Source organism: Dendrobates tinctorius, unplaced genomic scaffold, assembly GCF_039654945.1.
Source record: "Dendrobates tinctorius isolate UK_male_01 unplaced genomic scaffold, ASM3965494v1 ptg000077l, whole genome shotgun sequence".
In the NCBI taxonomy this organism is placed as follows: Eukaryota; Metazoa; Chordata; class Amphibia; order Anura; family Dendrobatidae; genus Dendrobates; species Dendrobates tinctorius.
In genome coordinates this window covers 2,841,046-2,865,681 of record NW_027361745.1, presented here as the reverse complement: position 1 = coordinate 2,865,681, position 24,636 = coordinate 2,841,046, and the positions used below count along the sequence as shown (strand labels likewise).

Below are 24,636 nucleotides of genomic sequence, written 5' to 3'. Positions count from 1 at the left end.
CTTTTGACATTCTAGAGACATGTTCCTTTTTTTCCCTGCTCACTCCCAGATAAAAATCTCTGGTGATGCCCAGTTGGGCTCTTCATAAATTATAACCTATATTTCTAAACTCGTATCTCCACAGTGGAGATGAGAAATTATAAGATAAAAGCTGTGTTGTGTTCAGCTCTGCAGCCGCTATTCCACGATGAGTCCGGTTTATCATGGAGAAACTGGTAAAAGATTCTCTTTAAGGAAGAAGCAGATAATTTACCAAAACCTCAGAGAAATTTCTACATTTCCCAAACTCTAATACAAATATGAGACGTCCTGATAAATGCATCAATTACTGGAGGTAACGGGATAAGAAATGTGTAAATGTTTCTTTCATACACTGGTTGATAGAGAATCTTGCATCTTACTTTATAAAGGTTTCTATGGGTCTAATGTACAGAATTAGTCATTATTATCAGTGGTTCCTCATATTGCGCAGTCATTCCTTTCTTTTTCCGAGCAGCTCTGTTTTTTTATTCATTCCCGATTTAAACAAAATAATAAAGCATTTAGGGAAAAACACACAACCTAAAAGTCCAGCACTGGAAGCCATCACTGCAAATATCTCCACAGCCACCATGGTCTTCCCTCTGGTGCTCAGATAAGCCGGGATCATGGAAATCCAGACACTGATGAACACCACCATGCTGAAGGTGATGTACTTGGCCTCATTGAAACTGTCCGGTAATGTCCTCACCAAGAAAGCCAGGACAAAGTTCACAGCTGCCAGGAGCCCCAGATAACCCAACATGGAGTAGAACCAGATATCTGAGCCTTCATTACACTGAATGATGAGAATCCCAGGATAAGACTCAATGTCCAGGTCTTGGAATGGGGGAGAAATAGACAACCAGAAAACGCAGATTACAACCTGAAGGGATGAACATGACAACACTATGGTATAGGGCAGTTTCACATTCAGCCATTTTCTCCAAGTGCTTCCAGGCTTGGTGGACTTAAAAGCAACACAAACCATGACAGTCTTGGCAAGAAGTGAAGAGACGGCTACTGAGAAGAAAAATCCAAAACTGGTTTCACGTAATCTACAAGTTACATCATTGGGACGACCAAGGAACAAAAACACAGAGAGAAAGCTGAGAAAGATGGAGACCAGGAGGAGGTAGCTCAGGTTCCGGTTATTGGCTCTCACAATGGGAGTGTCCCGGTAGGATATAAATATCCCAAATGTGGAGCCGGTCACAAGACATCCGAAGACCGAGATACAGGAGAGTACAGAAGCCATTGTGTCATTCTGGTAAGAGATGAATTCCATCACTTTAGGCAGACATTGGTCTCTCTTCTCATTTGGCCATTTGTCATTTTGGCATTTCATGCAGCTCTCGCTGTCTGTAGGAAAATTTCACGAAGTGTTACTTTTATTGTGGGAGGAATAACTATCTATCTATTATCTATCTATTATCTATCTATCTATTTATCTATTTAGAAAAAATGGAGCCAAACACTTTCCAAATAGGTGGGTGCACAGGCCTCCCGGCAAACAATCTGTATACTTGCCAAATATACAGTGTGTACGGAAAGTATTCAGACCCCTTGAAATTTTCACTCTTTGCTTCATTGCAGCCATTTGGTAAATTCAGAAAAAGCTCTTTTTTTCCTCATTACTATACACTCTGCAACCCATCTTGACTGAAAAAAACAGAAATGAAGAAATTTTTGTAAATTTATTAAAAAGAAAAACTGATATATCATAGGGTCATAAGGAAGGTCTAGGAAGACTTCTGGTGGTCCCAACTTCTTCCATTTAAGGATTTTGAAGGCCACTGTGCTCATAGGAACCTTGAGTACTGCAGGAATTCTTTTGTAACCTTGGCCAGATCTGTGCCTTGCCACAATTCTGCATCTGAGCTCATAGGCCAGTATCTTTGACCTCATGATTCTCATTTGGTGTGACATGCACTGTGATCTGTGAGGTCTTATATAGAAAGGTGTGCTCCTTTACAAATCAAGTCCTAACAGTTTAACTACACACAGCTGGACATGGACACCAATGAGGGAGTAGAACCATCTCAAGGAGGATCACAAGGAAATGAACAGCATGTGACTTAAATATGAGTATCTGAGCAAAGGGTCTGAATACTTATGACCATGTGATATTTCAGTTTTTCTTTTTTAATAAATTTGCAAAAATTTCTACATTTCTGTTTTTGTTCAGTCAAGATGGGGTGCAGAGTGCACATTAATGAGAAAAAAATGAACTATTTTTAATTTACCAAATGGCTGCGATGAAGAGTGAAAAATTTTAAGGGGTCTGAATACTTTCCTTATCCACTGTATAAAGACAACAAATGGGAAGCAGCACTCCAAAAATTACTTCAAGAGTAAGGTGGATAATGCAGGATATAGGCTCTAGGAGACGAAATGTCGCCACGCCATGTGGACCCAAGAAAGTCCACCCAACACTTTAAGTAATTTTTTGGAGTGCTGCTTCCCATTTTTTGCCTTTATCTATTTACAGTGCCTTGCGAAAGTATTCAGCCCCCTGTAACTTTTCAACCTTTTCCCACATATCATGTTTCAAACATAAAGATACCAAATGTAAATTTTTGGTGAAGAATCAACAACAAGTGGGGCACAATTGTGAAGGTGATTGAAATTTATTGGCTATTTTAAATTTTTGTGGAAATTCAAAAATTGAAAAGTGGGGCATGCAATATTAATCGGCCCCTTTAACTTAATACTTTGTTGCGCCACCTTTTGCTGCAATTACAGCTGCAGTCGCTTGGGGTATGTCTCTATCAGTTTTGTACATCGAGAGACAGAAATTCCTGCCCATTCTTCCTTGGCAAACAGCTCCAGCTCAGTGAGGTTTGATGGAGATCGTTTGTGAACAGCAGTTTTCAGCTATTTCCACAGATTCACGATTGCATTCAGGTCTGGACTTTGACTTGGTCATTCTAACAACTGGATACATTTATTTGTGAATCATTCCATTATAGATTTTGCTATATGTTTGGGATCATTGTCTTGTTGGAAGACAAATCTCTGTCCCAGTCTCAGGTCTTTTGCAGACTCCAACAGGTTCTCTTCAAGAAAGGTCCTGTATTTGGCTCCATCCATCTTCCCATCATTTTAGCCATCTTCCCTATCCCTGCTGAAGAAAAGCAGCCTCAAACCATGATGCTGCCACCACCATGTTTGACAGTGGGGATGGTGTGTTCAGGGTGATGAGCTGTGCTGCCTTTACGCCAAACATATCGATTTTGGTTTCATCTGACCAGAGCACCTTCTTTCATGTTTGGTGTGTCTCCCCGGTGGCTTGTTGCAAACTTTAAGCAACACTTTTTATGGATATCTTTGAGAAGTGGCTTTTTTCTTGCCACTCATCCATAAAGGCCAGAATTTTGCAGTGTACGACTGATTGTTGTCCTATGGACAGACTGTCCCACCTCAGCTGTAGATCTCTGCAGTTTATCCAGAGTTATCATGGGGCTCTTGGCTGCATCTCTGATCAGTCTTCTCCTTGTTTGAGAATGTGAATGAGCAAGGTAGGTGGAAATTCCCCGCACTTCCGCAGCGAGCTGCTCCACACGATCAGACAATTGCTTTATCTCAATTGAGAGAAAAAAAAATTCCCCCTACGGCCTCAGAGATATAGAGGAAAAAATATACACACTTTTTTTTTTTCAATTCTTTCCTGCTATTAAGTACCCTAGGATCTGCGGTATGGCTGGTGATTCTGTTTTGAATGAGTCGCCGTAGGAGGCAAAAACAGAAATACTAGCTAAGTCCAGAAAACCAGAGAAGTTGGCAGCTATCGAATTGCAGACCCCTGAACCTATCAACAACAACTAGCAGTAGCCGTGGGGGGTTCCTACGGTGCCATAGACCCCTCGATCACAGCCGGAGAACTAAATAGCCTAAAGACAGAAAGGGAAATCTAAACTGCCCCAGAGCAGACCCCAAAGCAAAAGGCAGCTCCCAAAATATAATGACGGTGAAGCAAGATGAAAAAACACTAACACAGATAGAAAGATAGGCTGAGCAAATGATGGGGCCCAAGCTAACTAAATAGGACAGGATAGAAAAGCTGTTGTCTGCAATCCGCAAAACCCTATCAATACATGAGCCAACAGACTGATAGGGAAAAAGGCCCTGAAGACGCTAGGCTTCAAAAAGACTATATCAGTACTCAGGTATTTTCTGAAGACAGAGCAAAAAGACAAAAAGGAATTCAGCTCACCCCCAGCAGGGAATGGCAGAAATCCAGAAAAACAAGGCAAAACAAAACCAAAACACAAATGCAAAAAGCAGAGCAGAAAACTTAGCTTTTGAGGAGCAGGAATCAGACTGGTCGCCTAGAATCCCTCAGAGAAATCACCAGCAAGGCAGAAGGGTGTCGGCTGCCTTATATTCAGTCAGCAATTCCAGTCACCCAGTCATCATCTGCCTGCTCAGGTGCTTGGTAATCAGCCTCACTACCTTCCTTCACCAGAAGAGGGAGTTCATCAGACCTCAATGGTGAAGGGGAAAATGAACTCACAACAGTACCACCCCCTTGAGGAGGGGTCACCGAACCGTCATCCACGCCACCAGGGCGATCAGGGTGAGCCCGATGAAAGGCACGCACCAATCTTTTGGCATGAATATCTGAGGCAGAGACCCAGGAATTATCATCCTGACCATAACCCTTCCACTTAACCAAATACTGGAGTCTCCGTCTAGCCAGACGGGAATCCAGTATCTTCTCTACCTCATATTCCATGTTACCTTCAACCAATACAGGGTCTGAAAGTGCCACCCCAGGAACTACTGGTTCAACAAACCTCTTCAACAAGGACTTATGAAAAACATTATGGATTTTAAATGTGACAGGAAGAGCCAACCGAAAAGAGACCGGATTAATAATCTCCAAAATCTTGTAAGGTCCAATAAATCTAGGCTTAAACTTAGGAGAAGCCACCTTCATAGTGATATTTTTTGATTATAACCAAACCATATCACCCACCTTAAACTGGGGACCAATGGTCCTATGTCGGTTGGAAAACCGCAGGGTCTTTTCCTGGGATAGAGATAACTTATCCACCACTTGGTCCCAGATCTGGTGCATTCTCTCCACCACAGTGTCAACACCTGGGCAGGCAGAAGGCTCCACCTGCCCTGAAGAAAAACAAGGATGAAACCCAAAGTTACAAAAAAAAGGTGACATCAAAGTGGCAGAACTAGCTCTATTATTTAAAGCAAATTCGGCCAAGGGCAAAAATGAAACCCAATCATCCTGATCAGCGGAAATAAAACATCTCAAATACGACTCCAAGGTCTGGTTTGTTCTCTCAGTCTGCCCATTGGTCTGAGGGTGAAAAGCAAAGGAGAAGGACAACTGAATTCCCAGCTTGGAACAGAAAGTCCTCCAAAATCTAGACACAAACTGAACTCCTCTGTCAGATACAATGTTCTCAGGAATCCCGTGCAAGTGAACCACCTGTTACAAAAACAGGGGCACCAACACAGAGGAAGATGGCAACTTAGGGAGTGGTACAAGATGAACCATCTTAGAGAACCTATCACAAATCACCCATATAACAGTCATTCTCTGAGAGACAGCCATATCAGAGATGAAATCCATTGAAATATGGGTCCATGGCCTCCTGGGGACCGGCAAAGGCATCAACAACCCACTAGAGCGAGAACAAGGTTTAGACCGGGAGCAAGTCCCACAGGACTGCACAAAATTCCTGACATCACGAGACAAGGTGGGCCACCAAAAAGACCGACTCACCAGATCTCTAGTACCAAAAATACCTGGATGACCAGCCAATGTGGAGCAATGAACTTCAGACATCACTCTCTTCTTCCACTGGTCAGGAACATACAACTTTCCAGTGGGACAACGCTCAGGTTTGTCCTCCTGGAACTCTTCCAGAGCACATCTCAAATCGGGCGAGATGGCAGAAAGAACTACCCTTTCGCCTAAGATGGTAGCAGGCTTGGTCACCACAGGAGAATCAGCAAAGAATCTCCAAGAGAGAGCGTCAGCCTTGACATTCTTAGTGCCAGGAAGAAAAGAGACCACAAAATCAAAACGTGTAAAAAACAAGGCCCACCTAGCCTGTCTAGGGTTCAAGCATTTGGCCGACTCCAGGTAAATCAAATTCTTGTGGTCAGTGAGGACCACGACTTGATGTTTAGCTCCCTCCAACCAATGTCTCCACTCCTCAAATGCCCATTTCATAGCTAACATTTCCCGATTCCCCACATCATAGTTACGTTCAGATGGAGAGAACTTTCGGGAAAAGAAAGCACAGGGATTAATTTTAGATGTTACAGGATCCTTTTGGGACAAAACAGCTCCTGCACCAATCTCAGAAGCGTCGACCTCTACCTGGAACGGGAGTGAGACATCAGGTTGCCGCAAAACCGGGGCAGAAGTTAATCTTCGCTTCAGCTCCTGAAAGGAAGAAACAGCCTCCGGAGACCAATTCAACACATCAACACCCTTCTTTGTCAGATCAGTCAATGGCTTGGCAATACTAGAAAACTTTGCTATAAATTTCTGATAAAAATTAGCAAAACCCCAAAACTTCTGGAGGGCCTTCAAAGAAGTGGGCTGAACCCAATCATAAATGGCCTGTACCTTGGCTGGGTCCATTTCAATAATTGATGGAGACAAAATAAATCCCAAAAATGAAATCCTCTGTACCCCAAAAAGGCATTTCGATCCTTTGACATACAGTGAATTCTCACTCAAGATCCGGAACACAGTCCAAACATGTTCCACATGAGAATCCCAATCCTTGGAGATGATCAAAATATCATCCAGATAGATAATCAAAAATTTATCTATAAAGTCTCGGAAAATGTCGTTCATGAAGCACTGGAAGACAGAAGGGGCATTAGTGAGCCCAAAAGGCATCACCAGGTACTCAAAATGTCCCTCCGGAGTATTAAACGCCGTTTTCCATTCATCCCCATGCTTAATGCGGATAAGATTATACGGCCCCCTGAGGTCAAGCTTGGTAAACGAGCAAACACCTTTAACTCTGGAAAATAGATCGGAAATCAGGGGTAACGGATACTGATATTTAATAGTAATTTTGTTGAGGGCACGATAATCAATACAAGGCCTTAATAAACCATCCTTTTTGGCCACGAAAAAAAAAACAGCACCTAAGGGTGAAGAGGATGGTCTAATATGACCCTTCTCCAACGCCTCCTTAATATAGGATTGCATAGCCTCGTGCTCGGGTACAGATAAATTGAAGAGCCGACCCTTGGGAAATTTATACCCCGGGCTCAGTTCAATTGCACAGTCATAACTCCTATGAGGAGGCAAAGACGCAGACTCATTCTCACTAAATACATCATAAAAGTCCGCCAAATAGTCAGGAACATCATGCGACTGAGGAGAGGTGGAAAAAAGCGGAGCCTCACTAAGGGCACACCGACAACCCCAACTCACCACAGACACAGATTTCCAATCCAAAACTGGATTATGAATTTGCAACAAGGGAAACCCCAGAACAATGGTGTCATGCAAAATATGCAATACCAAAAATCTGCAATTTTCTTGATGGTCTGGGGCGACCCGCATTACCACCTGGGTCCAAAACTGAGGTTTATTTTTCGCCAAAGGAGTAGCATCAATCCCCCTCAAAGGCATAGGCGTCCGCAGAGGTGTCATAGGAAACCCACAACGTTTAGCAAAATCCAAGTCCATTAGGTTCAGGGCTGCTCCCAAATCCACAAAAGCCTTGGCGGAAAATGTGGACAGGGAGCAGATCAGAGTAATTGCCAGAAGAAACTTAGGTTGAACACCACCCACAGAAAACGTGTGTGCAAAACGTTTCTCTCGTTTAGGAGAGACAGAAATAATATGCGAGGCATCTCCACAAAAAAAACTCAGCTTATTACGCCTTCTGAACTCCTGATGTTGCTCTCTGGACAAAACTCTATCACATTGCATAGGTTCAGACACTTGTTCAACAGGTGGCAACACCTCTCGTGCAGTCCTGCGTTCATGTAAACGCCGATCAACCTGAATGGCTAATGACATAGAATCGTCAAGACCAGAGGGAACAGGAAATCCCACCATAGTATGTTTTACGGCTTCTGACAAACCCTTCCGAAAGAGAGCTGCCAAGGCATTATCATTCCAGGTAGTAAGGACCGCCCACTTTCGGAATTTTTGACAGTACAATTCTGCAGTATCTTGACCCTGGCTCAATGCCAACAGGGTCTTTTCAGCCTGATCAATGGCATTAGGTTCATCATACAACAACCCCAGGGCTTGAAAAAATGCATTCACATTAGTCAGAATAGGATCACCTGGTTTCAAAGAAAACGCCCAATCCTGGGGATCGCCACGCAGAAAAGAGATGACAATTTTAACCTGCTGCGCGGAGCTCCCTGACGAGTTAGGCTTCAAGGCAAAAAATAATTTACAATTATTTTTGAAATTCAAAAATTTAGACTGATCCCCAAAAAACACATCAGGAGTAGGAATCTTTGGTTCAGCAGTATGTGAATGAGCAAGGTAGGCGGAAATTCCCTGCACTTCCGCAGCGAGCTGCTCCACACGATCAGACAATTGCTTTATCTCAATTGTGAGAAAAAAAAAATTCCCCCTACGGCCTCAGAGATATAGAGGAAAAAATATACACACTTTTTTTTTTTCATTTCTTTCCTGCTATTGAGTACCCTAGGATCTGCGGTATGGCTGGTGATTCTGTTTTGAATGAGTCGCCGTAGGAGGCAAAAACAGAAATACTAGCTAAGTCCAGAAAACCAGAGAAGTTGGCAGCTATCGAATTGCAGACCCCTGAACCTATCAACAACAACTAGCAGTAGTCGTGGGGGGTTCCTACGGTGCCCTAGACCCCTCGATCACAGCCGGAGAACTAAATAGCCTAAAGACAGAAAGGGAAATCTAAACTGCCCCAGAGCAGACCCCAAAGCAAAAGGCAGCCCCCAACATATAATGACGGTGAAGCAAGATGAAAAAACACTAACACAGATAGAAAGATAGGCTGAGCAAATGATGGGGCCCAAGTTAACTAATAGGACAGGATAGAAAAGCTGCTGCCTGCAATCCGCAAAACCCTATCGAAACATGAGCCAACAGACTGATAGGGAAAAAGGTCCTGAAGACGCTAAGCTTCAAAAAGACTATATCAGTACTCAGGTATTTTCTGAAGACAGAGCAAAAAGACAAAAAGGAATTCAGCTCACCCCCAGCAGGGAATGGCAGAAATCCAGAAAAACAAGGCAAAACAAAACCAAAACACAAATGCAAAAAGCAGAGCAGAAAACTTAGCTTTTGAGGAGCAGGAATCAGACTGGTCTCCGAGAATCCCTCAGAGAAATCACCAGCAAGGCAGAAGGGCGTCGGCTGCCTTATATCCAGTCAGCAATTCCAGTCACCCAGTCATCATCTGCCTGCTCAGGTGCTTGGTAATCAGCCTCACTACCTTCCTTCACCAGAAGAGGGAGTTCATCAGACCTCAATGGTGAAGGGGAAAATGAGCTCACAACACACAGCTTCATTTATTTGCTTTATGAGGATATTCTCTGTTGCTTCCATTATTTTTGGAGACTTATAACAAGCCTCTATCAGTTATTTACTATTTTTCCCCCCTCCCCTTACATCCACCCACAGGGACTCTACATTTTCATTAGATTCATATATATTATCACGAAGGATGGGTTGTAAGGATGATTTTACATATAAACATGCCTCCCCCTCGCTTATTTGTTCGGTCATTTCTGAACAGACTATAGCCCTGTAAATTATTCGCCCTGTCATGGCTCTTGTCCGGCCATGTCTCAGATATCCCCACCATGTCATAATTATGTTCCAACAACATTAATTCTAATTCCTCCATTTTGTTTTGAGGCTTCTGGCATTAGTATACATGCACTTTATGTATCTCTCTGTACCTCTATTCTTTCTTAAATTATTACCTCTTCTAACCCCACCCCCCATGCCACCCCCACCCCAGTTTCATTATTTGTGCTCAGGTCTCTATCTGCACTGTCTTTCCCTCCTATAAAAGGAGTACCCTCCCCCTGTCCCTAGTTTAAACACTCCTCCACATTGGATCATTCAGAGATCCACAATGAACTTCTGGAGTGAGTTTGCTGCACTGAAATTAAAGGGGCCGAATAATATTGCACGCCCCACTTTTCAGTTTTTGACTTTCCACAAAAATTTAAAATAACCAATAAATTTCTTTCAACTTCACAATTGTGTCCCACTTGTTGATTGTTCAGCAAAAATTTACATTTGGTATCTTTATGTTTGAAGCTTGATATATGCGAGCAGAAACAAGAAACAGGGGCACAACCAAACTATTAAAGGGATCCAACCTTGACCTATACCACAGTATGCAATTAACAAAAAGTAGAAAGAAATAGCCCACAACAGGGGATCACCCGAGGCAGGACATAGCATAAACAATTCAAATTTTATTAGACACAGAAAAACAGGCAAAAAATATTAAAAAACGTCAAACATATGACACATACACAAAGCTCATAATAGAGCAAACCACCTACCGCTAAACACTCCACAATGGGAAAATGACCCTAGGTCCATGTAAACAGCCTACCAGAGTGTGAAAAAATACACACCCTGAAATAGAAATATTTAACCATACAAAAGGTAGAAAACACTCTCTGTGTAGTAAAGGTGGACAATAAATTCATAACCTGAAAGAGGTTTTGGCACTAATAACCAGAGGTCACCACAGATAGAGTTATAAAGCTCATAGTGTCTTGTCCGAATGCAGTACAGAAGAATATATTAAAGGCAAATGGTTTAAATCAACCCCTTCAGGAATACAAGTGCCACCACTTCAAAAGGTAAACGTGAAGCATGCAAATAGCCCACATAGTCTGAGCACATAAGATAAAGAGAAAGATATATAGGCTAAAATAGCCTCCTACAATAATCAGCACATGTTCACATTAGCAATATACAAAACCCATGTAGAGTGGAGCAGGCAGAGTGGGAAGACCCGACGCGTGCCGCCAGACGTGTGCCTTTAATATATTCTTCTGTACTGCATTCGGACAAGACACTATGAGCTTTATAACTCTATCTGTGGTGACCTCTGGTTATTAGTGCCAAAACCTCTTTCAGGTTATGAATTTATTGTCCACCTTTACTACACAGAGAGTGTTTTCTACCTTTTGCATGGTTAAATATTTCTATTTCAGGGTGTGTATTTTTTCACACTCTGGCAGGCTGTTTACATGGACCTAGGGTCATTTTCCCATTGTGGAGTGTTTAGCGGTAGGTGCTATGCTCTATTATGAGCTTTGTGTAATGTGTGTATGTGTCATATGTTTGACCGTTTTTAATGTTTTTAACATTTTTTTGCCTGTTTTTCTGTGTCTAATAAAATTTGAATTGTTTATGCTATCTCCTGCCTCGGGTGATCCCCCTGTATGTGGCCTATTTCTTTCTTCTTTTTGTTAATTGAAGCTTGATATATGGGAAAAGGTTGAAAAGTTCCAGGGGGCCGAATACTTTCACAAGGCACTGTATCTATCTATCTTTTAACTATTATCTTTCTATTATCTGTCTGTGAATCTAATATCTATCTTTTATCCATTTTCTATCTATTATCTATCATCTGTTATTTACCTTTCTGTCTGTCTGTGAATCTGTCTAATATCTTTCTTTCCATCAATGTTAAATACTGCCTTATAACGGTGGCATTTGTATTCCCTCTGTGGTATACTTCATCTCTCAGGCTGCAAGCTTCCCTGCTCTGAGGTCACCTTGACTTCCGGACCTGCGCAGAAGTTTCTCATGCGCTCCACGCTTGCATTCCAGCGCAGGCACCGGAATCTTTCCCTTACATCTGGGTGTAACCAGAGTAGCGGAGAAGCGCCGATTTGTTCCCGGATGATGACGTGATTTCTTGTGCCCAGTGTAAAGAGCACTACCATGACCATGTTATCTAAGCCCCATAGATGTAGCACTTTAGCGATACGGCTCTATCGGGGTTGGAGCGCACACCGGGAGTCTCCCTGCACTGAAGCACCTTCAACTACATACCTCATTATATTGCTGCTTGTGGTTTTCTGCTGCATAGCCAGTATTTGCAGGGGGCATTTATGCATACTTTATCAAAGTAAAGTTTATCAAAGAACTGGCAGTTATAACATGGATGAAATGTGACACGCATCTCTATTCTCTTCACACAGGTAACCACCTCTTTCAATCTCTGATCTGAATCAATTCCTCCATTCAGCAAGCAGTTAATCCTGAATGCTCTATGTCTTTTCAACTCTGCAAGCTTATATCTGGTATATATTTATTTCAACTTACTCGGCTTGTCCCCTTTTGCTCTGAGGTCAAGAAACTTTTCAAAGTGGTTTATGATGCATGTAGGCCTGGACATTGGTTTGTCTGATAATTACCTTTACTGTGCCCTGCTGTCTTAGTTTAGTTTGATTGATTAACGAGAAGAGAGAGAGAAAAAAAATCTAAGCCTTAGATTCCTATATATTCAGACCTAGCTTGGGGGAGCATTTATGCAGGGGACATTTATGCACACTTTATCGAGGTACAGTTTATCAAAGTACTGGCAGTTATAGCATGGCAGATAGACAGGTAAGACATTTATATACATCTACTCCCTGTACATTTGGAGTACAACAAATATATACCATATGCATTTGTGTAATTTATATCCTGGCCGCTGCATTCATACACATCCACGGCCCTGGCATTAACTCTCTACACTCCATCCATATTGGCCCCTCACTGCTTTCCTCTCCTATGTATAGCACTAACACTCTTTTCACATTGTTAAATTGCACATATCCATTCAGTCCCACCATTCAACATAAGAGACGCTCTCACAAATCACTCAACCATCTGCTGACGCTTTCTGTCCTCCTTCTCCTAGTCGCAGGAGACATTGCTCCCAACCCTGGTCCCCCATGTTATAGAAAGTCAAACCCCCCAACTGCTAAACTCAGAAACCCCTCTAATCTTATTAATATTCCCTGCATGCCTTCTGTCTCTCTTAATTGTGCCCTTTGGAATTCTCGCTCAATGTGTAATAAACTCTCCTTCATTCATGACTTCTTCCTTTCTAATTCTCTTAACCTCCTGGCTCTTACTGAAACCTGGATCCAGCAGTCAGACACTACCACTGATGCTGTTCTTTCATATGGGGGATTACACTTCGCTCATACCCCAAGATCAGACAAAAGAGCAGGTGGAGGTGTTGGTCTACTCCTATCACCAAAATGTACCTTTCAGGTTATCCCTCAAGTATCCTCACTAGTTTTCCCTTCTTTTGAGGTCCATGCAGTCAGACTCTACACTCCCTTCTCCATGTGAGTGGCGGTAGTGTATTGTCCTCCTGGCCCCTCCCATCAGTTCCTGGATCATTTTGCCACTTGGCTCCCACATTTTCTCTCCTGTGACATCCCTACCCTCATCATGGGTGATTTCAACATCCCCATTGCTCTTCCCCTCTCCCCATCTGATAATCCCCTTTTATCTCTAACCTCCTCGTTTGGCCTTTCACAGCTTACTAACTCTACAACGCATGAAGACGGAAACTCCCTCGACTTGGTCTTCTCTCGGCTTTGTGCAGTGGATAGTGTTGAGCGATACCACCCGATACTGAAAAATATCGGATCGGAATGGATCGGCCGATCTAAAAAAAAGTATCGGGTATCACCGATTCCGATCCCGGAAGTCCCATTCAAGTCAATGGAACAGAAATATCGGAATTAAAAAAAAACATTTTTTCCCTGTAGGTTAATTCTACATGAAGAAAAACAACTATTAATAATGTAGAATGTATTGTGGGAGGTGTAGGAGACATTAAAGGCCCAATCAAATGGAATAGCAGTAATTTTTTTTTTCAAAGACGTTCGTAGTTACAAAGATATTGACTATGTTAAAGTCTTTAATATTTTGTCAGATATGTATGTTTCACTACTTCCATGCTCTTCACCTTCTTTTTTACTTCTCCCACACTTTCTCCTTCATCATCCTCAGCAGCATCTTTTTCATCAACTTATTCTTCACCTTATTCATCTTCTTCTTCTTCACCTTCTTTCTATTTTTTTTTTTGCTACATTCTTCATATTCTTCTTATTCAACTATTATTCTTCTTCATATTCTACATCTTCATCTGCTTCCTATTCTTCTTCTTCATCATATTCTTGGTTTTTATGCTTCTTGTTCTTCTGTCTCTTGTTGTTCTGCATCTTGGTGGATGTCTTCATGTTCCTTGTCCTCTTGGTCATCTTCTTCAGGGTCATCTTTTAGGTATTCTTCTGTGTGGTCTTCAGGGTCGTCGTCTTCAGGGTCATAGTCAGGGAGATCCAGAATGAGAATCAAAAACCATTTCCACAAGCTTGAACTTGGAAAAGTAGCATAAGGTACAAGAAGGCTGAGGAACTCCCGAGAACCAGCTGATGGTGCTGGAACCCGGATAGGTAGCAGAAGGAACAATAGCAAATGGAACTAGCGAGGACCAGCTGACGGTGCTGGAACCTGGAGGGGCAGCAGAAGGAACAAGAGCCAATGGCACAACTGTGGACCAGCTGACAGTGCTGGAACATGGTTACTAAGCAGGAGGTACCTGTGCTACAAAGCACTACCAAGGACCAGCAGATGTTGCTGGAACTCGAATACCAAGAAGGCAACACCTAAGCCAAAGGCACTGCCGAGAACCAGCTGATGGTGCTGGAACCCAGATGGGTAGCAGAAGGTACCCAGGAAAAAAACAAAGTTGCAAGGCCGTGAGCCGGCCGCAGTTACCGAAACCCACAGTTCTACAGGGGGTGCTTGTCCTATTGGCACTATGAAACCAGCCTTTATTACCAGAACCCGCAGCCCACATAGGAAGCACTGAAACTGCAGGCACCAAAGACTCGGCTAACCCGACCACAACACGACAGGACATCGTATTGGTGGCAAAGTGACGTTGACACTACCCGGAAACAGCAGGCGTGCTGGAACCAGGCTGGGCAGGAGGGAGTGCCCATGCCAAAGACAGTTCCAAGAACCAGCTGACGGTGCTGGAACCCGGATTGGTAGCATTAGCTACAAGAGTCAATGGAACTACCGAGAACCAGCTGACGGTGCTGGAACCCAGAGTGGCAGCAGAAGGAACAACAGCCAATGGCACAACCGTGGACCAGCTGACGGTGCTGGAACACGGTTACTAAGCAGGAGGTACCTGTGCTACAAAGCACTACCAAGGAACAGCAGACGTTGCTGGAACTCGGATACCAAGAAGGATGCACCTAGGCCAAAGGCTCTGCCGAGAACCAGCTGACGGTGCTGGAACCCGAATGGGTAGCAGAAGGTACTCAGGAAAAAAACAAAGTTGCAAGGCCGTGAGCCGGCCGCAGATACCGAAACCCACAGTCCTACAGGGGGTGCACGTCCTATTGGCACTACGGAACCAGCCTTTATTACCAGAACCCGCAGCCCACATAGGAAGCAACAAAACTGCAGGCACCATACACTTGGCTAACCCGAACGCAACACGACAGGACAACGTATTGGTGGCAAAGTGCCGTTGACACTACCCGGAAAAAGCAGGCGCGCTGGAACCAGGCTGGGCAGGAGGGAGTACCCGTGCCAAAGACACTTCTGAGCAGCAACTGGCGATGTTGGAGCCCAGGATCAATCACGGAGCAGGCTGAGGCCTACTTGGAGCAAGTTTTACATCGGTTGTACACTACAACTGGTTGTAACCGTGCTCCACTTAGGCCTCTGGCTCTACTGTCTCTAGTATTTCCCCTGTCCTCCAACCCCGCAAGTTGCTGCTCTGAAGTGGCGTCTGCCCAATCCACCCTTGTTCCTTGTTTTACAGGGGCTCTGTCACATCAGTGGATCCCCTGATGTGTGTACTGCAAGGTTTCCTGCTCAGTCCTCATTCACACTACTAGTAATGGGAATGTGGACAGAGCAGGAGACATTGCAGGACACACATCAGGGGATCCACTGACGTGACAGAGCCCCTGTAACCCAGGAACAAGTGTGGATTGTGCAGACGCCACTTCAGAGCAGCAACTGGCGGGGTTGGAGGCCAGGGAAAATACTAGAGACAGTAGAGCCAGTGGCCTAAGTGGAGCATGGGGAAAAATCAGTAGTAGTGTGACTGTGTAGGCAGCAGGAGACTTTGCCATCCACACAGCAGGGGAGCAGCTGGCGTTACTGAACCCCACTGACACCGTAGCGAGTGTTTCTATCTGTGCGGACGGCACTTCCAAGCTACAACTGGCTGAGTTGGAGCCCAGGATCAATGCTCCGAGCAGGCTGAGGCCTACTTGGAGCAAGTAGAAAATAAGATGTTGCGTGATTTTGGAGGCAGCAGGAGACTTTGCCATCCGCACAGCTGGGGAACAGCTGGCGTTACTGAACCCCACTGATACCGGAGCGAGTGTTTCTATCTGTGTAGACGGCACTTCCAAGCTACAACTGGCTGTGTTGGAGCCCAGGATGAAGCATGCAGCAGGCGGAGGCCAACTTGCAGCTGGTTTTATAGAGGTAGTAGACTACTACTGATTGTAACCTTGCTCCACTATGGCCTCCGGCTCCACTGTCTCTAGTATTTCCCCTAGCCTCCAACCACGCAAGTTGCTGCTCTGAAGTGGCGTCTGCACAATTCACACTTGTTCCTGGGTTACAGGGGCTCAGTCAAGTCAGTTGATCCCCTGATGTGTGTCTGGCAAGGTTTCCTGCTCAGTCCTCATTCACACTACTAGTAATGGGAATTTAGACAGAGCAGGAGACCTTGCCGGACACACATCAGGGGATCAACTGACGTGACTGAGCCCCAGTAACTCAGGTACAAGTGTGGATTGTGCAGACGCCACTACAGAGCAGAAACTGGCGGGGTTGGAGGCCAGGGGAAAAACTAGAGACAGTGGAGCCAGAGGCCTACATGGAGCACGGTTAAAAATCAGTAGTAGTTTGAATGTGGATGGAGCAGGAGACATTGCCATCTACACAGCAGGGGAACAGCTGGTGTTTCTGAACCCCACTAACACAGGAGCTAGTGTGTTGTTCTCTGGGAAGACGACACTTCTGAACACCAACTGGCGTTGATGGAGCCCAGGTTGAGGCATGGAGCAGGCTGACGACTGATGTTTTGGGCATGTGGAGGCAGCAGGAGACATTGCCGGCTACACAGCAAGGGAACAGCTGGCGTTTCTGAACCCCACTAACACAGGAGCTAGTGTGCTGTTCTCTGGGAAGACGATACTTCTGAACACCAACTGGCATTGTTGGAGCCCAGGTTAGACATTGAGCAGGCAGAGGCCTGATGTTTTGGGCATGTGGAGTCAGCAGGAGACATTGCCGGCTACACAGCAAGGGAACAGCTGGCGTTTCTGAACCCCACTAACACAGGAGCTAGTGTGTTGTTCTCTGGGAAGATGACACTTCTGAACACCAACTGGCGTTGTTGGAGCCCAGGTTGAGGCATGGAGCTGGCTGAGACCTGATGTTTTGGGCATTTGTAAGCAGCAGGAGACATTGCCGTCTACACAGCAGGGGAACAGCTGGTGTTTCTGAACCCCACTAACACAGGAGCTAGTGTGTTGTTCTCTGGGAAGATGACACTTCTGAACACCAACTGGCATTGTTGGAGCCCAGGTTGAGGCATGGAGCAGGCAGAGGCCTGATGTTTTGGGTATGTGGAGTCAGCAGGAGACATTGCCGTCTATACAGCAGGGGAACAGCTGGTATTTCTGAACCCCACTAACACAGGAGCTAGTGTGTTGTTCTCTGGGAAGACGACACTTCTGAACACCAACTGGCGTTGTTGGAGCCCAGGATGAGGCATGCAGCAGGCGGAGGCCAACTTGCAGCTGGTTTTATAGAGGTTGTAGACTACTACTGATTGTAACCGTGCTCCACTTAGGCCTGTGGCTCCACTGTCTCTAGTTTTTCCCCTGGCCTCCAACCCCACCAGTTACAGCTCTGAAGTGGCGTCAGCACAATCCACACTTGTTCCTGGGTTACAGTGGCTCTGTCACGTCAGTGGATCCCCTGATGTGTGTCCGGCAAGGTCTCCTGCTCTGTCAACATTCCCACTACTAGTAATGGGAACGTGGACAGAGCAGGAGACCTTGCCGGCCACACATCAGGGGATCAACTGACGTGACTTAGCCCCAGAAACTCAGGAACAAGTTTGAATTGTGCAGACGCCACTTCAGAGCAGCAACTGGCGGGGTTGGAGGCCAGGGGAAATACTAGAGACAGTGGAGCCAGAGGTCTAAGTGGAGCACGGTTAAAAATCAGTAGGAGTTTGAATGTGGATGGAGCAGGAGACTTTGCCGTCCACACAGCAGGGGAGCAGCTGGCATTACTGAACCCCACTAACACAGGAGCGAGTGTGTTTTTCTCTGTGAAGATGGCACTTCTGAACACCAACTAGCGGTGTTGGAGCCCAGGTTGAGGCATGGAGCAGGCTGAGGCCTGATGTTGTTGGCATGTGGATGGAGCTGGAGACTTTGCCGTCCACACAGTAGGGGAGCAGCTGGCGTTACAGAACCCCACTAACACAGGAGCTAGTGTGTTTTTCTCTGTGCAGACGACACATCTGAGCAACAACTGGCTGTGTTGAAGCCCAAGGATTATAGTTCAGGTGGTAGAAACATGAACACAACAGGAGACCTGGATACAGTTGCCAACCAATTACTTAGTCGGGAAGAGGACTGGTAAATTCTGGAGAGATCCAGGCCTTGTTCATTTTAAGAAATGTAAGCCAGTCGACGTTATCGGAAGATAGTCGAGTGCAACGGTCTGTTAGTACACCACCTGCGGCACTAAAGACACGTTCCGATAATACACTGGCAGCAGGGCAAGCCAGCACCTCCAATGCATACTGGCTAAGCTCTGGCCTTGTATCCAGCTTAGAGACCCAAAACTTGAAGGGGGAATAGCCATCTGGGAGTACACTCACAGGGCAAGACATGTAGTCTGTCACCATCTGACGGAAACATTGCCTCCTGCTGACAGGAGCCGTCTGTGATGGTGTAGACAATTGTGGCGGACACACAAAACTTTGCCACATTCGGGCCATAGTGGTCTTGCCTTGTGCTGAGGCGCTGCCTCTGCTGCCTCTTTGTGCCGAGTTTCCTCCACTGCCTCGATGCACAGAGCTGCTTCGTAAAGCACTTGCACCACTGCTGTCGGGTGGAATGGAAAACATGATGGACTGCACCAGTGTGTCTTGGTACTCCGGCAGTTTACGCTCCTGGTTCAACGTTGGTAGGAGGCTTTTTAAGTTGTCCTGGTAGCAAGGATCTACGAGGGTGTACACCCAATAATCAGCCGTGTAGAGAATGTGGGTGATGCGGCGGTCATTTCTCAGGCACTTCAGCATGAAATCAACCATGTGCTGCAGACTCTGCCAAAGAACCGCTGTCCCCTGCTTGAGGCGTGATCTCTGCCTGCTCTGCATCACCCCACCCTTGCTGTACATACTGACTAGAGCTTTGTGTACCTTCCTCCTCTGGAGAGATGTCTTCCTTCTCCATTGACTCCTCCTCATCCTCCTCACAAAGTGTCCCCTGCCTAGGCCTTTGTGAGGAACCACGTAGCACAGACTGTCCAGAAGTTGATGGCATTTGGTACTCCTCATCCTCCACCTCTTCCAAAACCTCATCCCTTAGTGCTTGCAGTGTTTTTTGAAGCAGGCAGATAAGGGGAACAGTCATGCTGACTAGTGCATCATCTGCACTCGCCATCCGCGTGGAATCATCAAATGCATGCAAACGAGGCAGATGTCCTTCATAGAGGCCCACTCAGTGGTGCTGAATAGTGTTGAGCGACTTTTGGTTTGTTAGGGTCGAGTTTCGTTTCCGAAACACGAAACCCAATGTAAGTCAATGGAGAATTAAAGTTGGCAGTGAGAGGAGGACAGGAAACACACCAACAGTGCCCATTTGAATGCCAAAAGCATAAATTCTTGTTACTGGAGCTTGTCAACCTTAATTAATTTCATAATACTAGTTATGCACTGAAAAATGGGGGTTATTTGGCTACAGTTGTGGGTGGGAGGGCTGGCTCCAGGTTTTCGTGGGCCCAGGGCCAAAGAGCGCCCCTTTAACACATACCACAACTCATGATGCTCCGATACGGCAGAGAAATAGCAGTATAGTACAATTAAAAATTACTTCACTTTTTACATCTCATGACTGATATCCATTTTACATTCTCCAATACCTCCAAAAACGGACAGTATATAACTCGATACAGTATTAGGGCCAGCGCTTAGTGCGCTATACAGAGTAATGAGGCCCATATATTTCTCCATACGGAATCATTATTCCCATATAATGTTTCAAACCGTATATGATGAGCTCCACATAATGCTATAGTATATGTTGGTCCCAATGGATGAAGCTCCACTGTCTTATGGGCCCAAATAATGCTCCATATATAATGGGCCCCATTTCTACTGCTCTAGTGTATAATGGGCCCTGTAAAAGCTGCTCCAGTGTCTGAAGTCCACCTTTGGAATGCTGCAGTGTATGGTGGGCCCCATATATCATTCACCAGAGTATAGTGCTCCCCAAAAATTGCTGTCCCAACATTGAAAACAATTACATAAGTCTCCTTGCTAGGGAATCCCTGCACTACTCTGAACTCCTTGTCGTCCCCATCTTCCATCTAACTGCACTTGGCTGTTTAGGCCCTCCCACCGGCAGAGACACTTTTGCGTACTATGCGGTGCCCTGTGCCAGTGCCATCGCCCATGAGTATGCCCCCCCACCTGCTCAAGGAACCTGCACTTTCATCTGCGCCTTCCTCTTTGTCACCATGTAAGGTGGTATAGTATGCTGGAAGGGGAACCTGAGTTTCCTCTGGGTCAGATTCTGGCTGTGTAGAGTGCGAGGGGAATGTAGTGGTCTGGGTCAATGTACCAGCAGCATCATCCAGCAGTGGCTGGGCCTCAGTGCACTTGTGGCGTCCCCAAGAGTACGGTCGCCACTGTGGCATTGCCTTCCTCCTAGGGAGTGTGTTGTCAAACTTGGGAGCAACGAAGGATCTCTCTAGCAGTGAAACCAACACACAACACATTTCCCACTCCAGGCCAGTAGGGAGACCTCTGGACCTGACTGCTGAGGAGCTGCTCTCTGTGGTCGGGAGGAGGTAGGTTAGGGCACTCTGTTCAGGGAAGGGGAAGTGTGTGGACTTGAGAAGGGGAGCTGGAGGATGAGCAGAGTTAAGGCTCACTCCTAGCTGGAGCGCATGGTCCGGATTCCGGTCTCTGAGTTTGTAGGGACACTGACGTTCCTGCAGCAGAAACCGGGGGAAGTAGCAGCTATAAAAGCTCTGTACCCAACTAAGGCTCGGAGGCCCCAGCATCGACGTGTGCGAGGCAGAAGGAAAAGGCTAAAGCTGTCTGCTATAAAAGTAAATTCTGAGGAGCATCTGTTAGACAGGAGGCGTTTCAGTGAACCACGGTCCTGTGAGTGCTTCCCCCACAAGCGCTAGAAAGGAGACGTTCAGGAAGGTACATGTTGGCGGAGTGTTGGAAGGGAGCTTTCCATTCTGGTCCCGGAGGTTGGCAGAGGTCCTGACCCGGAGGACACAGCACGGAGGCAGGCATCTGTGTAACCTGCAGACTGTGAGTAAAGCTTTGGAACTGCACGCTCTGCTGTCCTACAGTTATTCCAGCACCGCTACATCTGGGTACCAGCACCTACACCGCCTGTGCCTTTCCCCCATCACTACATCTACACTTCCCTGGGACTCCAGCTCCACCTGTGTGGAGCTTCACCATCTTTGCTGCACAACCCCATCAGTCCCAGAGGATCTGCATGCAGCATCGGCCTAACATCTATGTTGACGAACACCACAGGTGGCGTCAAACTATCTATATAAACTCTTTACCATTATACCATGACATTTACATGGGCACCCAGGGCCACCGTCCGGGTCAGCGCTGCTGTGACACATCCCACTGACACCGGCCCGGTACCGAGTAACCCACAGCCCTGGGAGGGCGACCCATATGCCAACGGCTGATCGGGCGGCGTTATTCCCACGAACCTCCAAATAGCGTCCCTGAAGGCAAAGTTTTTGGATTCCGGGGGCAGTATGATTGCAAAGCTGAACCTTAAAGGAATGTCCAAAAGGGCACCACCAGGAGTGGAACCTGTGGCTTAATTGGACTGCACCCGGAAAACCACTACCATACAAGCTACAGAAAAGATGGACAGATTGCAAGCTTTGTCGATTCTGTGTGTGGTGTGGTATGTCCGTTTGTAGTTGTGCTAGCGATTTCTCAGCTTTATTCCGTTAACGACCGAGACTCCGGCATGGCCCCGCGGTATGCGTCAAGCTTACTAGAGGGATACGCGAGGCTGTGGCACGTGAGATCGAGCAATAACAGGTCTAGCATTCCAGTACATGTCCGGGGCTGCATGCACGCTACACTGAAAGGACCAGCTTTTGTCACTTACAGGTGCAGATAACCAGCTGAACTCCGTTAGTGATGGGGATCTGGGATTCAGATTATTCCCCGCGAACGATGATTTCCCAGTAAGTTCAGGTCAACCGCAATTCCGGAGTTAGGCCTAACCGTCATTCCTGAAAAAATTATGTGTCCAAACCACAGGTGCTGTAGCTTGCTTAGCAGCTCGGCAGCCGTTCTCAGGCCCAGTATGGATTCAACAACATTGTAGAAAGTTGATAAAGGGTACAGTTTCACCGGATAACACGTATATATGTAGCCTAGTTTACACATTAAAAATATATGTCTATAGATCAGGAGGCAGACTCAGATGTTCTCAGGCCCAGTATGGATTTGACCAGATTGTACAAAGTTGAGAAAGGATACTTTATCACTGGACAGCAGGTATATATAGCATAGTTTAAACATGTAAACTCTCCGTGTTCTCAGTATGGATTACACAGCAATCTAAAAAGTGGAAAAAAGGAAATGCATTTGAGGCGTACACAACTATATACTTTTGGTGTTATTTTTAAATCTTCATATATATTTCTGTCTCAGTAATACAGTCCAGCCTCTCCGCAATAGGAAATGAGATGCATATAATTAGTGACATAAAGGCTATTTATTGCAGAAATCTAGGAATTATTATTCATGGGAAAAACTTCCGTCACAATTCTCATAGGCGATACTAACCCTCAATTAATTTGTGTGTTGAGACAGTGAAAACATTTTTTTGTGAATAAAGTTTTGCTGTATCGCACTTCCATTGATTCCATCACTGTTACTCATCTCAATCCAATTTTTATCACAGGGAGCGATGTAAACATGGTGCTCACTGGCTATCAGGATCTGTAACTTTGGAGTGCAAAAGACAGAAGCCACAGGCCGTAGCCGATTCTATTTGATTGGCATGAGAGGGCACATTTTGAAATGTGTGTCGGAATGTCACACGTTTGTGAGTAGGAAAACTGTGAAAGATGATGATAAACCACCACTACATGTAATTGTGAGTCGACGTCCATAAGAAATGGAAGCCACTGATCATCTGGAGCTAGAGCCCGGCCAGCAGGACAGGGTATAGCTACATCTTAACCATCATCTTTCAGTTCAATCAGTTTGTAGTGGCAGTCCCAGTGAAGGATTTGACAGCCCAGACTACACAGCGGAGGAGCAGGGAGAGGTAAACATTGCAAATGCTGGGGCCCTGCCCAAGCAAGGGGGGCACACTCGTGGGCGTCGGTACTGGCACTGGGCCCCTCATAGTACGGCGGTGTATCTGACGGCGGGTGTGCACCACCACTGTCAGAGACACGAGACACTTGATTGCACTATGAGGGACCCTATGCCAGTGCCCGCGCCCAAGAGTCGGCCTACCCACCTGTCCAGGGCAACAGCACTCACACGATTTTGTGCGCTAGGTGGTGACCATGGCCATGGGGGGGGCCGACCAGTTAGGGAGCTTTACAAAGTGGCATATGTAGATGTGGGTCATTCAGCTGCTGCAAAATGCGAAATAGGTCAAGTTCGCGGAATAGGAGGAGGACCAAAGCAAGCCATTTTTCTGGCAACCTATGTGTCATCAAGGGAAGGTGGGACAAAATCCTTGGAAACCCATGCATGGTTCATTTTAATGAAGGTTAGATCATCCACATTTTGGGTTGACAGACTGGTCCTTTTTTCTGTCAGGATTGATCCAGCTGCACTGAAGACTCTTTCCGATAGCACACTTGCAGCTGGGCAAGCGAGCTCCTGTAAGGCATATTGTGCCAATTCAGGCCAGGTGTCCAGTTTAGCGGCCCAATAGTCAAAGGGGAATGACCTGTGTGGGAGAACATCGATATGGGAGGAAAAGTAGTTGTTAACCATAGTTGACAACTGCTGTCTCCTGTCACTTTCCATCGATGCAGTATTACCAGTTGTGTGAGCGGTCCGTGAAAAATCAGTCCACAACATTGTCATGAAACCCCTGTCTCCAACGCCACTTCTGCTGTGTGCACCACGAACACCTCTGCCAAGCTGCCCCCAGCCCGTACGGCTCGTGTGAGAACCATCACCGCTGCTGTGTGCTGGGAATGCCTCAACCAACCGGTTAACCAGAGTTGCTTGTTTAGTAGCCAATATTAGGTCAAGGTTCTCCTGTGGCATGATGTTTTGTAATTTGCCTTTATAGCGTGGATCCAGG

At 45.8% G+C, this 24,636-nt stretch overlaps 1 protein-coding gene across 1 annotated transcript in view; it reads right to left on the bottom strand.

Annotated features, from left to right (window-relative positions):
- Positions 1 to 472: 472 nt before the first annotated feature.
- LOC141096660 (vomeronasal type-2 receptor 26-like) overlaps positions 473 to 24,636 on the bottom strand; it is a 282,139-nt gene continuing 257,975 nt past the window's right edge. Inside the window, exon 7 of the mRNA XM_073583373.1 lies at positions 473 to 1,380. Coding sequence (XP_073439474.1) covers positions 473 to 1,380 — 908 coding nt within the window. The remainder of the gene's footprint in view (positions 1,381 to 24,636) is intronic.